Below are 14642 nucleotides of genomic sequence, written 5' to 3' on the forward strand. Positions count from 1 at the left end.
AACTTGTCTAAATGACATCAGCTTGATGAAGTCACCCAGTTTTGTTTTACTTCCTATATTTTCATAGACTCTAAGACAAGGGGGTCCTCAAACTTTTTAAACAGGGGGCCAGTTCACTGTCCCTCAGGCCGTTGGAGGGCCGGACTATAGTTTAAAAACAAACTATGAACAAATTCCTATGCACACTGCACATACCTTATTTTGATGTAAAAAAGCAAACGGGCAAAAACCACCCGCACGTGGCCCGTGGGCCGTAGTTTGAGGATGCCTGCGCTAAGATATCACTGATTGTGTAAGGTACATCTTTATCGTATACCTCTAGGAAAAGGAAAGAAATCCTCCAGTTAAACTGAGGGATGCCATCGATAGAAAGGGACACCCTAATTTCAGCATGTTTGAAAAGCGATCAAGTGATAGCATAGAGTGCCCAGCCAGGCCTGCACAACTGCAATGCTTTACCGACAACGAAAACAATCAGAACTGCACTTAAGGTTGGCGTTTGGCCTTTTATGGGTGGACGTGAGAAGGGTGTGGAGAGTGGTAGGTGAGGGAAGGGCCAGTGGCCGGAGGAGATGGTGAGGGAGGCAGGGGTCGCCAGGGCGTGGGAGGCAGACGGAGACACTGACAAGGCAGCTGGGGGACTCGGAGAGCTGGACTCTCCCACCGTGCCAAGCCTGTGACCTCACCCTCCAAGGGCACCCCGTGCTCAGCACACTGTCATTAGGCTGCTTCACACAGGAGCCAGAGAGGGAGGACTAGGACGGCCCGCAGACGAAAACGCCTCCTAGTTCTTGGCCTTGGTCTCCCCAAGGCGCCCGGCTGTCGGGGTTTAGCAACGCAGTGGTGTGGCCGCTCACGGGCTTTGTAACTTGATTAGGCAAAGCTCAGGCAAGCCTCAGGGAAAAGGACTTCTCGGAGACCTTAGAAAGACTGGGATATAATTGAAGCACAGATTTGTCACGTAAAAATTGTCAGGATTCTAAGAAACGCATGCTCTGCACGTGCACGAGTGCGGCAGAGTGGAAGGGCTGTGCCCTCCACTGCCAGGGTGGCCGCCCCCCGCGTGGGGATTCTGTGCCCAGAATCTGGGTGGCCTTGGGAAAGCCACCTCTCTTCCCTTTGTCACTTGTAAGATGGGTCGTGCTGCCCGTCTCACCAGGAGGCTCTCAGGGTTATGCGAAATGCCACAGATGGAAGCCCGTTCAGCCGTTGCCCGCTGCTGGACCCTGGGTGCAATTGTCAGTTCACCCCAGGCTGCCTTCCTCCCCCCACATCAGCGCTTGTGCCCAGGGCTGCTGCTGGGTTGATAAGAACTCAAACCACTTGAGTTAAATAAAAATTCAGGACACCCAGTGAAATTTAGATCTCAGATAAATAGCAAATAATTCTTTGGTACACATCCCAAATATTCCCTGGCTCATAATTGAGTGGGTCTTCCATGTAGTATCGCATGGGACGTACTCGTGCTCAAAGATGATTTGTCATTTATCTGAAATTCAAATGTAACGGCAGGCATTCTAAATGTATTTTATCCAGGCACCTTAGTAGGGACAGAAAACAGTCGTAGGAAGTTTGACATGGAACAACTGACGTGAGGACAGGACCTCAGGAAGACCGGTGACTTCATACAGAGCAGGCCTGGGGTGGAAAGTGCCCAACGTACACATTCCCCTCGGTAATGACAAGTTGCTCTTCTGAACAAGTTGGCCCTGTGTGAGAAATGACACAAAATTCAATATCCGTGGGGCCTCCTAAGCTGAGCTAAGGAAGCAATGTCTCACGTGACGATAATGTTTTTTTTTTTTAAAAAAAAAAATCCCAGAGTAGTTTCTCCTTTACATTTCTGTTCTCAAAAATTGTTTTGCCAATTGTGTATATCTTAGCATCTTAACTTTTTATCCTTTTCAAAATTATAATATATGGCATTTCATTATATATTTATGTATATTAAAACTGCATTTTAATATGTACATATTTCTCTGTTGATTAATGAATTTGAATTATGAAAATGAGCCTGATTATATCCCAGTGAGGGGGAAGGTGAGAGGAGGCATTTAACAGATGGAAATTTAGAGCAGGTATTTATCTTATGTAGATTTTAAAGTTTCCAAAACATATCAGTAATTTCTTAATGTTGCTTTTAAAATAAAAAAAAAATTCAGATAGGCTCTAGGCCCGTGCTATCCCTCACTACCTTGTGCGGTGATTTGGATCTTGGTGGATTTTCTGTCAGATAAGTGTCTCGCACCGTGCGCAGGTCGCCGGAGAGCCTGCTGTACTGCTGTGGGCACGAGGACGGGATGAACGAGACTGAGGTCCTCCCCTGCAGGACTGCACACTCTGCTAGAAGGAAAACAGAGCAAAAGAAAAGATGCCTAACACGGAGAGTCAGAGAGTCACAGTTTATTCGCTGGCAGGCTCAGAGGGGCCTCGCCACCACATTCTGAGCACCGTCTATGCGATTTTTCCCACTTGTATTAAGTCGGGGTGGTCCGAGGGGTGGGGTACCAGGCGTGGGTCAGTTGATGTGTCGGGCAATGGGTTGATATTATGTGGCTGCGCCAGGCAATGGGTTTAGTGCTACGCTGATGCCAGGCAACAGGCCAGTTGGTGGCCAGGAAACAGGTTGGTAGGGTGCTGGTGCAGGTCTTCCGGGAGGGGTGGGGGTCTTGGTGCCTGACGCGCCAAGTGACAGATGGGGGTTCCCTTGTCACTTTACGTGCTGTGATTGGCCTTATGTGTTGTTCACAACACTTCTGTGTGTGATAGGGTAAAACCGAAAGCTGGGGGAGTTAAGTAACCTGCCAGTGCCGTAAGGGGCAAATAATGGAATGGGATCCAAATTCGGGTCCGACTTCAAAGTGCGAGGCTGTGTCCCTTAGGGGGGATTTGAGAGAGTGGAAGAGAGAAATTGCTTCTGCCGGAGGTGAGGGGTGGGGAGTGTGAGCTTATCTGAGCTGAAATCAGAAGACAGAAGGAGCTGGACATCCTGTAGAAGGGAAGGACCTTTCAGGCCAAGAGAATGGCTTGGGCAAGAGGCCAAAGCTTGGGCAGGTACGAGGACTCTAGGTAGTTCCAGGAAAGGACGTGCTTCCGCTTGACTCTAGCTCAGGATCCGTGGTGGAAAGACGTAGGGTGGAGTGGTGGCCAAGGAGCCAGGGCTGGCTGAGGGACCTGCGCTTCATCTGGTTGGTAGTGAGGAGCCAACAAAGGTGTTCAACAGTGTAAGGTGGCGGAGGGGCACAGGATGGGGTGAGGGGCGGGGACCCTGGAGCGAGAGACCAGACAGAAGCCGTCAAGGGACGATGGGGCAGCACTGCAAATGGGAATGCTGCTGGTGGCAGGGACGGGCCGTGGGCCTGGCGCAGATGGCCCGGGAGTGACTCTTGGAAACCCACTGTGTGGCTGTTGGTAGAGGACCCCCAGGAGACAGCAGGGGCTGGCGCAGGCTGGCAGAGTCTCCCACGGGCTGGCTGGACCTGGGACGCGTGCCCACATTCCAGAGCCTGATCCCCGGTTTTGTAGGCTAAGAAGTGTGATATGTTCTCATTTCAATCAGGCTCCAGCTGACTGGCATGGAGCATGAGTGCCTTCACGTCAGATGTCAGGAGCGTGCCCCAGAGTCACTCGGCAGAGAAGTGGGGGGCGGCCAAGACTCCCGCTTCTGGGGCCCGACTCCCACGTGGCCAAGATGAGGCCACAGAACTTTCCTTGGCCACGGTAGGCAGATTTTGAGAATTTCTCAGTACTCTATGCGGCCAGCAAAGGGAGGACAGAAAAGTGACACTTTTACACTTTGGGAACTTCAGTCCTTTTAATCTCTTCACATATAGTGGCATTGAAATGTAAAGTATTTTCAAATTGCACCTTAATCTTCATCAAGTTTCAGAAATTAAAGAAAAAGGAACTCCGTGCATGCCCTCGGCCTGTGTTTTACAGGTGAACGTTTTCACCTGAGTTTTGTCTGTCTCTGTCCGCGCTGCCCCAGGGGAGGAGGCAGCCATGCCGGAGCCAGGACCCCGCGGCCTTCCAGGTGACCCCCTGCCGCAGGTGTGTCTAGTCATCCGAGGAAGAGGGAATTTGCTTCCTTTAACTTCTCATTATGAAAAACTTAAATCTACGTAAGAGTAGGGAGAATAGCATAAGGCTTCCCCATAGTCACACCATCTGGATTTAACTTTAAATATTTCATCAGACTGGCAGTTACCGAATTATCAATTGATCGATCGATAGAAATTTATGCAGTAAATTCCAGACAGTGTATGTCATGGAATATCAACTCCAAATGATCATGACATGTGTTTTATAAAGAATAAGGACATCTTAGAAACACGGCCACAATGTCATCACCACAACATTCGAAATTAATAGTATTTTCTTAATATCACATAATACCACCTACATTCAGATTTATCCAGTTCTCAAATGTTTGTTTTTTGTTTTTGTTTTTTTTACGTTTGGAGTGTTTAACTCAGGAATGAACCCATACTTGCAATTTAGTCGGTGTATCTCTGAAGTCCCCGTTAACTCAGACCCTCCCACTCTGTCCTGCCTTTCTTTTTAATTGCGTGGACTTGCGGAGGAGCCCTGGGCGCCTGAGCGCTCGGTGCAGGGTGCTTGGTCGGCGCCTCCCTCCCCTGACTCGCTGGGGACCAGAAGTGGATGTGGACCCTTGGTGTGTTGGAGATGGGTCCTACCCCTCCACAGCAGGGCTGCCTCGCCTCACGGTGGCCGAGCAGGTGGCGTTGAGAGCGTGTGGTCTGGTGCTGATGGTGCTTTGCTCACACTATGTTCTCGTCTCGAGGTCTGTCGTAGTCAGATTTCTAGCGGTAAAAAGTGCCCAGGGGGGGTGCAAACCCGGCAGGTAGATCATCCCGGAGGCCTGACTGGGAGCGTGTTGGAGGAGACGGGTTGGCCGGTTCAGGAGAGAAAGGCAGGTGGCCGCAGAGCCAGGAGGACGGGAGGACAGACAGGCGATCAGGGATGACGGAAGGGGGAGGGGACGCCCGGCTGGTGCCGAGGGGTCCAGGGCTGCACAGAGCCAGCCACCTCCAAACCCAAACTCCAGGTCCCCCTCCTCTGCCCCGCCCCTCCCCTAGGCTTGCCGGCCCAGTGAACAAGTCCTGTCCCCGGCTGCTGGGGACAGAGACTGTGGACGTGCTCTGCATCCTCCCCTCTCTGTCCTCAGCCCGACCCACAGCAGGTCCAGCTGTTCTACCTGCGGCACGTCTCCTGGGGGCTCTGGCCTCCCCACCCCCACCACAGTAGCCCACCCCCCACGTCTGCCCCCCATCTCTCCCCCCCTCCCCTTCAGTGGTCCCAGAGCCTTGTGTGGGACACAGTTACCATAGTATAACGCTAACAGTAACAAGCTGGCCACTTACCGATTACCTGCTACGCTCCTCGTGCCGGTGCGGTGAAGACGTGTCCTGCCTGGCGCCCTCAGCATCTCCAGAAGCGTTTGCTCTGCCGGCCATGCAGACGGGGCACAGTGAAGAGCCAGGAGTCTCCCTGTAAGTGGCACCACCAGGACCGGAGCCCGGATGTGCCTGGCTCCCAAGCCCACTGGCAGGACGCTGAGCGCTTGCTGTTGGCAGACCCTTCTCCTTTCCCTCGCACGCTGCTCTGCGGTTGCTCAGCCGTCTCCCCGGCAGCCAGCTCTGGGAGGGCAGGGGTCCCGTCTGCGTGTTTGGTGTTCATCGCTTGGGCTCGTTAGGGGACCACACGGCTTGTGCCCGGCCCTGGCTGGGTCCTGGAGTCGCAGCTGGGATTAGGGTGAACAGGACAACAAACACTGTCTTGTCTCGAGGTGCCCGTGGGCCGCAGCAGTGCTGTGATCACAAGCCGTGACGGGGCTGCAGAGGGTGCCGGGTCGGGGCGGGATTGAGAACTGGCCTTGCACAGAGAGGCATTCTGGGACGTGGCAGATTGGGGGTGGGAGTCGTGTCTCACCGCTCCCGGGTGCCGCGCTTCGGTGCTTGTCTGTGCCGGTGAGGGAAGGGGTTGGCGCGGCCCATGCAGTGTCTCGGGAGAATCAGTGCAGCAGCGGGAACACCTTCCTGCCCAGAGATCGCAACGTGTCCCTTTGTCCCTCAGTTGGGGCTGGAAATAGGCAGACGCCTTTCAGTGCCCGCGTCTGTGGAGGGAAGGGGAGTGTTCTTGTTCATTTGTAATGATTCTGGTACCCTTAATTTGCCGGGAGCTCGCCATGCGCTATACACTGAGCACCAGCTGTGTGCTACGGGCTTTAATTGTCACCAAAGCCCACGCAGCAACCCTATGCCAAAGATTAGGACGGCGCGGCACCGTGCGGTTACCTTGCGCAGAGTCCCACGGTGCTCACCGCTTAGAAGCCAGACGGGTGGCGCCTTCCGGAGGGTTCTGGTCTCTACCGCAAGCCCCAGCCTCGAGGAGAAAGGTTTCCGAGAGCAGCCACGCGAGCCTTCAAGACCCAAGGCTTGGCTGCAGTCACGGTCGGACCCGCCTGCCTTTATGTGTGGGGAGGGAGGAAGCCCCCGCCTGTGGACCCCACTAACCGGTGGCGAAAAGGGGGCACGGCCTTTCAGGGGACTCACGCACAGCCCACCCCGCACCTGCCCAACACTGCCAGCTGTGAAAATTCATTTCAGGGTGCCATGGAATCACCCAGGTTCAACACGTTCTGTGAACATTTCCTACCCTTTAGACCTACCCCCAGCCTTCCAGATTGGGAGTTGGTCCTTATGGCCTGAAAACAGAAAGAACTGTTGTATGCTCGCAGGCCCCTGCAGAGAACAGTGTGGCCGTTTTCTTTAGGCCTAGTCGTGGCGACGCCAGGCTCCCGTGGGCCTTCAGGGGCCGGGACTCCGGCCGCAGAACCCGGACGCGCGGTTCTTTACCCCTGGGTGGGAGAGAAGGGGGTACGCAGTGCTCTTTGGTGGGGTGTGGAAGTTCCCAGTTAGCCACTTCCCAGGCTGTTCGGCGTTCCGTGTGTCACCTCACGCCGCCCTTCGGAGCTCTGCAAACTCCAGGGCGAGGATTCGTGAGGGACTCGGGCTTTCCGATTGATTTCCCCCAAGGTACTTAATCAAGAAATGTACGTCGTCTGCCTTCTCAAAACATCCTCTTCTCCCTCCCTGGAGGGTGTTGTGGCGTCGTCCTCGTTTTCTCTTCCGCTTCTAAGCGCTTTCAAGGACTGGGGTCTAGGCTGACAGGGTCCGGGACGTCACCCCTAGAAGTCGCTTTCCCCCAGCTGGGCGGGCGGGGCCCTGCAACTAGGGTGGCGCGGAGGACGGAGGCTGCGTGAGATAAGCGTGTGTCCCGGTCTCTTCCAGAGCTGGTGATGCTGCTGGAGTGGTGGTCGGGCACCGAGTGCACCCTCTACACCGACCCGCAGGCCTACGCCAAGTACGGGAAGGAGAACGCCATCGTGATCCTGAACCACAAGTTCGAGATCGACTTCCTGTGCGGCTGGAGCCTGGCCGAGCGCTTCGGGGTCCTGGGGGTAAGTCGGAACCGCGTTCACGCGCCCGCCTCCCCGCGCGCGCCTCCGGCCCGGCACCCCGCTCGCCCTTCTGCTCCCCGGCGTTCAGAGCTGGCAGGGGAGCCACGGTTTCTACTTGACGAAATGTTCTCAACAAACTGCTTTTCGCTCTTGCTCCTCGGAGTCGGGGTTAACATCTTCCCGCCGGGAAGGTCCTCGTCGACTGCCACCCACCGGGCGTCTTACACACAATCAGTTCGTCTCATTCTCACGGAAACATTTATGAGCAGATGACATTCCACCCTCCCTTTTTAAAAAACTAAGTTATAGAGTTTAAGCATTCCGCTCAGGGCCCCGTAGCTGTAGTTAGGTTTGGATTTGAACGTGTCTAGTTTGACCTCAATTCATAGTTTTAATTACTGTGCTCTCGACCGCTTGCTGGCTGCCAGGCAGCTTTCCCCGCTGCGTGCTGCTCACGTGGCTCCCTGCGGGCTCAGCAACGGTGAATCCCGAAGGCAGAAAGTTCGAATTGGAGAATTCGGAATGATTATGAAATTCTGGTTTTCTCCAACTGGTTTGACTTCCTCTTGCATGTAGCCTGCATGCCTTTGGAACTGGGTCTCTTCGGTTGACTTTTGTCATCTTTCACACACCCAGGCGCGTAGCGGTGGAGCCGTGCCATGTGACCGAGTCTAATTCCTCATCGGCACTCGGCGTGCCAGCGGGAATCACGGCTCACGCCTTGGTGCGGGCCGGGAAAGGTCACAACAGTTTGCACCAGAACTTGGAGATCAGGTTTTGTGTCTGGGAACAGTGCCCTGCCTGCCCATAGGGCACGTGTGTTTGCTCGTGTCGCACGTGTGTTTTGTAGCCCATGCAGACAAAATCATGGCGTTTAGAACGTAGAAGGTTGGAGACAGGGCCTCGGAGACCGTGGAGGACAGATGGAAATAGATTTCCTGGGTCTGATTCCTGGGGCAGGTGAAGACCGCCTCCTGCCAACTGTTTCTCCTTTCGTTTTCCCATTGATTTATCCAGTGCTGACTCTGTGTGTGCATGTGTGTGTGTGTGTCCAAATATATTTTCAGCAACAGAGGCAGAAATTCTAGTCTCTTCCCTTGCCAGTTGTAGAGACGTTGGGCGGAGATCTCAGTTACCGTTTTGTGGCTTCACTCTCCCTTAGAATCTCACAGTCCTAACAGCCCCGGCAGGGACACCGGTGGCTCTGCTCCGGGTGGCCGGGTGCGCAGTGCCTGCGCGTCTGGGCCGTCGGGGCGCCTGTCTCCCTGCCTCCCGTCTCCTGGAACGCAGGCAGTTATGTAGAGGCAGCGGGTGACTTTCCAGGCTTTCCAAGTGGCATCTGGGAGCGTCGGTAGGTCTCGAGGCTGATGCCTCTCTGATCTCACGGGAAGTTGGGGGCCTTGCTGGGTGGGGCCTCGGGTCTTCTGGCTTCTTGCTAAAGTGCTTCCTTGAGCCTTGAGTTCCCGTCAGAGCTGGAGGGAGAGCGGAGGGGGCGAGTCATCGTCCCGCCTCTCCAGACACCCGGGAAACAGCCCCGGCATCGCTGTCGTGATGAGAAGGAGCAGCTCGGCTGCAGGAGCGGAGGGGAGGGGGTCAGGAGCCTCTGCGGGGCGCTGGCCGGCTCCAGTGCCAACGCTCTGCCCGGGGACACCCTCCCCGAGTTGCGGGCACAGTCCTGCCCTCTGCCAGGGGGGCTGGTCAGGCGGGGCACACGGGGGCGGGTGAGATGCCTCCTTCCAGGCGCCTGTGAATTTCTGCTACCCCGGCCGGGCGCGGTGGCTCATGCCTGTAATCCTAGCTCTCTGGGAGGCCGAGGCGGGAGGATTGCTCGAGATCAGAAGTTTGAAACCAGCCTGAGCAAGAGTGAGACCCCGTCTCTACTATAAATAGAAAGAAATTAATTGGCCAGCTAACATATATATAGAAAAAATTAGCCGGGCATGGTGGCGCATGCCTGTAGTCCCAGCTACTCGGGAGGCTGAGGCAGGAGGATTGCTTGAGCCCAGGAGTTTGAGGTTGCTGTGAGCTAGGCTGACGCCACGGCACTCACTCTAGCCTGGGCAACAAAGCGAGACTCTGTCTCAAAAAAAAAAAAAAAAAAAAAAGAAAAGAAAAAATTTCTGCTACCCTTAAAGGGGTGAGAAACAGCCTCTTATTATAATAAATATTAATTGTTCAGCAGTATTTTTTGTCTCCAATGACCTTCCAAAAAAACACTACCTATTTTTTTTTTTTTTTTTTTTGTAATAGCACATGATGTTGAGATCCTTCTGGAGTCTGAGGAATTTGCTTTTTAAAGCAATAAGGAACAAAAGGAAGTTCATGACTAGGCGTTTTTCATCCTCACCTGTAACAACCTAAGTGGAAATGAGTTTAAATTGAAGTCGAGTGAAATTTGCAGAAACTCTTAAAGGTGGTGTTATTAAATGTTAAATCGGTTTTGGGGGAAAGCGATAGAAGTCTCAAAAAAAAAAAGCAGCTTTCAGTCTTTTCAAAACAAAATGCCTAAGATCCCGCATGGCCGTGGTCATTCCAGTGACCCATCGCAGGAGCTCTGGTTCCCCTGGGGTGGGCGTCCTGGCACGGGGGGGGGGGGGGGGGGTCCTGGCATGGGCCGGGGCTCCAAAGGCCTTAGCTGTGACCGGGGACTCGCACACCGACTCTCTCCCCCCTGCGGCTGAGTGTGACGTGTGGGCACCTGAGGCCACACGCCACCAAGGCGCCGAGTGGCCAGGTGTGCGAGCAAAGGCCCGGGTCCTGCGGTTTCAGGTGCCTGTTGTTTGCCTCCGTGCCTCAGTAAGACACGCGCGTGCCGCTCACCGGAGGCCCCAGCGGGCCGCATAAGGTCGGGACGGCGAGGCCTCCGCATGGAGCCAGGCCCGGCGGGCAGTCTGAACGGCAGCTGTCGTGTCAATATTCGTCTGAATTCTTAGGCCAAGCAGGATATTTTCCGTCAGATCCTTAAAGAAGCCGTACTGGCTATTCATTGACGAGCCCACAGTGTGGTGGCTTAAACCAGCAAGCGTGTCAGAACAACCTCCGCTTGCGTGGTCAGGAGTCCAGGTGCAGCTGCACAGGGGCCAGCTCGGCCTCCCAGCTCGCCACCACATGGCAGTCTGAGACTGTCACTTCCCAGTTGGCAGTTATCATAGGGATATGAGACAGTGGGCCCTGAAACCATGGGAATGTTGTTGTCTCTTTGCAGAGAGACAGGAGGAGGAGAGCTGAGGTGCTGTCGCTCAGCACAGGCTGCTCACGAGCTCTGCGCTGCCTGTCAGACAGGGACTCTTGGTGGTGGCGACGGCAGTGGATGTGTCTTCAGAGCACGCGTCCAGCGAGGGCCGCGTCTGCGTTCTGCAGAAGACCCCGTGTGGGTGCTCTGCATTGCGAGGTGCTGTCCTTGCCCTCCGGACTGCACAGCGCGTGAGGAGAGGTCACGGAGGGCAAGCACACCCGCCTGCCACGCAGGGTGGCGGTGAAGAGGGCGGGGCGCGGGCAGGTGGGCGGGGCGCGGGCAGGTGGGCGGGGCGATACCAGCGCATCTCACCACAGAGCAGGCAGCACGGCACAACACCGTGACAGTGACGGGGACAACCTGGAGGTCCCCTGTCGGGTCTGGGTGTGTGCTGGGGAGGTCCCAGAGGGCCTGGGGAGGGACTGGGCCACGGTGGCAAAAGAGAGGAATATTGGGGGCAGGGAGGAAGCGGGAGGTTGGTGTTTGGGGCATTTCTGTTTACCGAGTGGTGGGGAAGAATTTCACTGTTTTAACAACTGGAGTCACATTTTGGTTCTTCCCGGCACCTTGACCGTTGGCCCCGGGGAGGGCGAAGGTGACAGCATTGGGACAGGCTTGAAGAGTGAGCTCAGCTTTACAAGGGGATGAGGGGTCCAGGCAAATGGACAGAGGTGGGAAGCCACCAGGGTAGGTCCTGAAGGGAGATGAGGGTGACGGGCCCACACGGTGACAGTGTGCGCGGTCCCCCTGGCTCTGGCTGTGGCGGCAGAGTCTGCCCCACCCAGATTCACCCCACAGCTGCGCTTGGCGGGCTGCCAGCTCCGGGTCCCCAGGTCCTCCTGGGGGGCTCTGCACCGCTGAACCCAGTCGGGTCTGGGTGTGGGCACCGCCGTCTGGGCCGAGTGCAGGAAGGCCCTACACGGTCTTGGTAGAACAGCAGGCAGTGTCATCATAAAACCCTCGAAATTCACCCGGAAATGAGGACCGAGCCCAGACTTTTTTGGTGTTCTGGTTTAACTTTGCCAGGACACATCTGATCATTAAGTGTGGCTCTTTCTGTACAAGATCACACATGTTTGAAAACATGTTTGAAGGATGTTTCAAATTTCCTGAAATTTAATTATAAAAGGATCACTTTTTTAGCCAAAATTTCTCTACAGGAAAAATGCCAGTGCAGACTTGTTTATAAAGGCTACTCGAGTGTTATTTCCTATAACCCCTGCCAGTCAGAACATTCCCCCAAATTGCAGGCTTGCTGTGTTTTATCTCTGAATGTCTAAAATTTAGCAAAAAAAGGGGATCTTTTGGAAGATGAATCTATGTCTTCTATGCTCAGGCATCAAGAACAGTTGTTTCTTTTTCTTCCACTTATTCCAGAACCATCCTCTGGTGAGGGTGGCAGGGCAGAGATGGAGCAGGTGTGTGCAAAACCAACAACAATGGCTTAGAATCCCAGAGACGTGGACTTGAACTCGGGTTCCTGCGTTGACCAGCTATGTGACCTTGGGGAGGTTTTCTGACTTTTCCCAACCTCTGTTAATTTCCGTCTCATGGCGTGATAGGAGTTTAATGAAATAATGTATGCAAATACCTAGTTCAAGTGCCTAGCGCAAAGTAGATGCAAAATAATTATTCATTTCCCTGACCCTGATTAGCTCCCCTTCACTGACTGTTTTCGTATCTTAAAAAGCGGGATGAGGTTGTGAAGTGCAGGAGGGAGCGAGAATGTTCTACTTGTGGGATTGGCCCAGCCGTCCTGCACGGGATACCATGCAACTACACCCCGCGCCGTTTTTGTGCAGCACGAAGCACTGTTCCATTCGACTAGACCCTGGTTTCTTCATACGTTCAATCTTGTGAACTGCTCTTGGGCTTAAGGGAAGGTAGAGGTTTCCGGATGTGGAGGAGTATTCTCGGCAGACTCGGCTGCAGCCGTGGTTTGCAACTCTGGGATCACCTGGGCACGCGGCGAACGCCCTCCGCACCCAGCACCAGTCCCAGCGACAGTCCCTTGCTCCGCAGGCGCGGCCGTCACAGCAGGGCCGGGCAGGGCCGCTACGCTCTGCCTCTCTCCACTCACCAGTTGGGCCAGGCGTGCTGAGATCTGGCACCATGTGGCTAAGGAATCCGAGTGAATGGTGACAGACGGGGTAGCCAGGTGAATCGTTGGCCGAGGAAGGAGTGGGCCGCCCAGGGAAGTGCAGCTGCACCTTGAGCTCATAACAACCGAGGCCAGTCCTGGAAACAGCAGTGCGTGCTTCCTCTGTAGAAGTCTGGTCCCACGTTTGGCATACCAAGGTCGTCTTTTTCATTGAACAGAATCCTCTGGCGGCGTCTTTAGCAAGCTGAAGTCCGATCACACCGACTGTAAATCTGGGCTGGCTTAAAGCAGCAGGCAGAGGGGGGCTTCCTGCCTGCAGCATCTGCACTGCAGGGACTCTGTGTCACCCGCTAACTGCCCGCTTTCTCACGCCCACCTCCTGCGTGCTCCGGGCCCTCCCGAGGCCCCATCCGCCTGTGCTTCCTGCAGCCGTTCCACAACCACCCGCTGGCTACGTGGCGCTTTGCACAAGGGAAATAGCTCCTGTCACCTTCCGCCCTTGGGGAGTCCTGTTCCCCACCCGCCCCTTAACACCTCTGCCCCATCTTCCTTTTACTTGGGCCCAAGGCCGTCCCAGGAAGGACTGGGCTGGCCACTAAGAATAGCACCCGAGAGGCGCCCTGAGGACCCGGGTCCGGGAAGGGTGGAGGGCACGGCGCAGGGAGCTCCTCTCCTCTGCTCTATCCTGGCAGCTGCCACCCCCAGAGCAGACTCGGCTGCGATCAGCCCCCTGCTGGTCAAAGCCCCCTTGCTGGTCCCCCAAGTGTCCTCCCTTCCCCCGCACTAGGGGGTGTATCCGGGCCCACGTTCCCTCCCCCGTGACAAATGGTCGCCGTGACCTCCAGTCCAAGAGCGGGATTCTTAGAGCTTTGCTTCATGTTTGATGTACGCATTTCCCCTGTGTGTGTGACTCATTGGAGAGCAGAGTCCATCGCGTTTTAGGAGTCTCTCGAGATTTTTCTGGTAGTCCAACGTCCACGGCATTTCCTCTCGGCACGAGAGAAGTTAGCAAGCAAGACAGGCACGGGCACGAGTGGGGCTGGGCCACCCCTGTGCCCTCCCCCCTGCTCGGCAGGAACAGAGAGTCTCACCTTGGACACACGCCCTCGCGTGCACACACACCTGGCTCGTTATTTTGCACTCCGGTCTTGCCTCCTGCATTTTATTTTAACTGGGGACTCAGATTCCAGGGACACCCCAGCCCAGACTGTCCTTTCTTCCACTTACTTCTCTGGAGGGAGAGCGGGTCTGTTCAACAACTTATTCGCAGGGTTAGTGGGGGAGCTGGAACACAGAAATTGTTAGCTTTCTCGGTCTGTCTCCCCACTAGACTTGGAGCCCTCAGGGGCACAGACGGTGATGTGCAACTCTGTGTTCCCAGCGCCTGGCATCCAGGGGCTCTTACGCGGTCCCTCACACGGGTGCAGCCGCTTTGGGGTGAGGATCCCCCCAGACCAGCTCATGTGCCACACGTCGCAACAGAGGCTGGGCCAGTGGCTGGCCTGCTAGTCACCGCAGTGGTCAGGCCCGACGGCGTGGCTGGGCCGCGTGGAACGGAAACATCTAGTCCGGGGTCTCCAGCTCGCAGTTGGGGAACTGTCAGAGGGTTCGAGGGTGGATTCAGCCGCCTGTTGTTAATGGACGCCTTGCCTGTTTTCAAAGTTAAACCTAAGGTGCCCCGTTTTATATATTTAATAGAAATAAGTGGACTTGGGTGAACCCAAATGACTAACTGGCGAGCACACCGGCAGACCTTCAGGAATGGTAGGATGTTTGCAGGCAGTGCCGAGGCCAGGGCCGCCTGCTCCCAGTCCCAGCCCCCA

At 55.3% G+C, this 14642-nt stretch overlaps 1 protein-coding gene across 4 annotated transcripts in view; it reads left to right on the forward strand.

Annotated features, from left to right (window-relative positions):
• The window catches only part of AGPAT4 (1-acylglycerol-3-phosphate O-acyltransferase 4), a 103828-nt gene that overhangs the window by 73397 nt on the left and 15789 nt on the right, over positions 1–14642 (forward strand). For all 4 annotated transcript variants that reach the window (XM_012759626.2, XM_076002811.1, XM_012759627.2 and 1 more), the window contains one exon: positions 7314–7483. In XM_012759626.2, coding sequence (XP_012615080.1) covers positions 7314–7483 — 170 coding nt within the window. The remainder of the gene's footprint in view (positions 1–7313; positions 7484–14642) is intronic.

This window comes from Microcebus murinus, chromosome 5, assembly GCF_040939455.1.
Source record: "Microcebus murinus isolate Inina chromosome 5, M.murinus_Inina_mat1.0, whole genome shotgun sequence".
Classification (NCBI taxonomy): Eukaryota; Metazoa; Chordata; class Mammalia; order Primates; family Cheirogaleidae; genus Microcebus; species Microcebus murinus.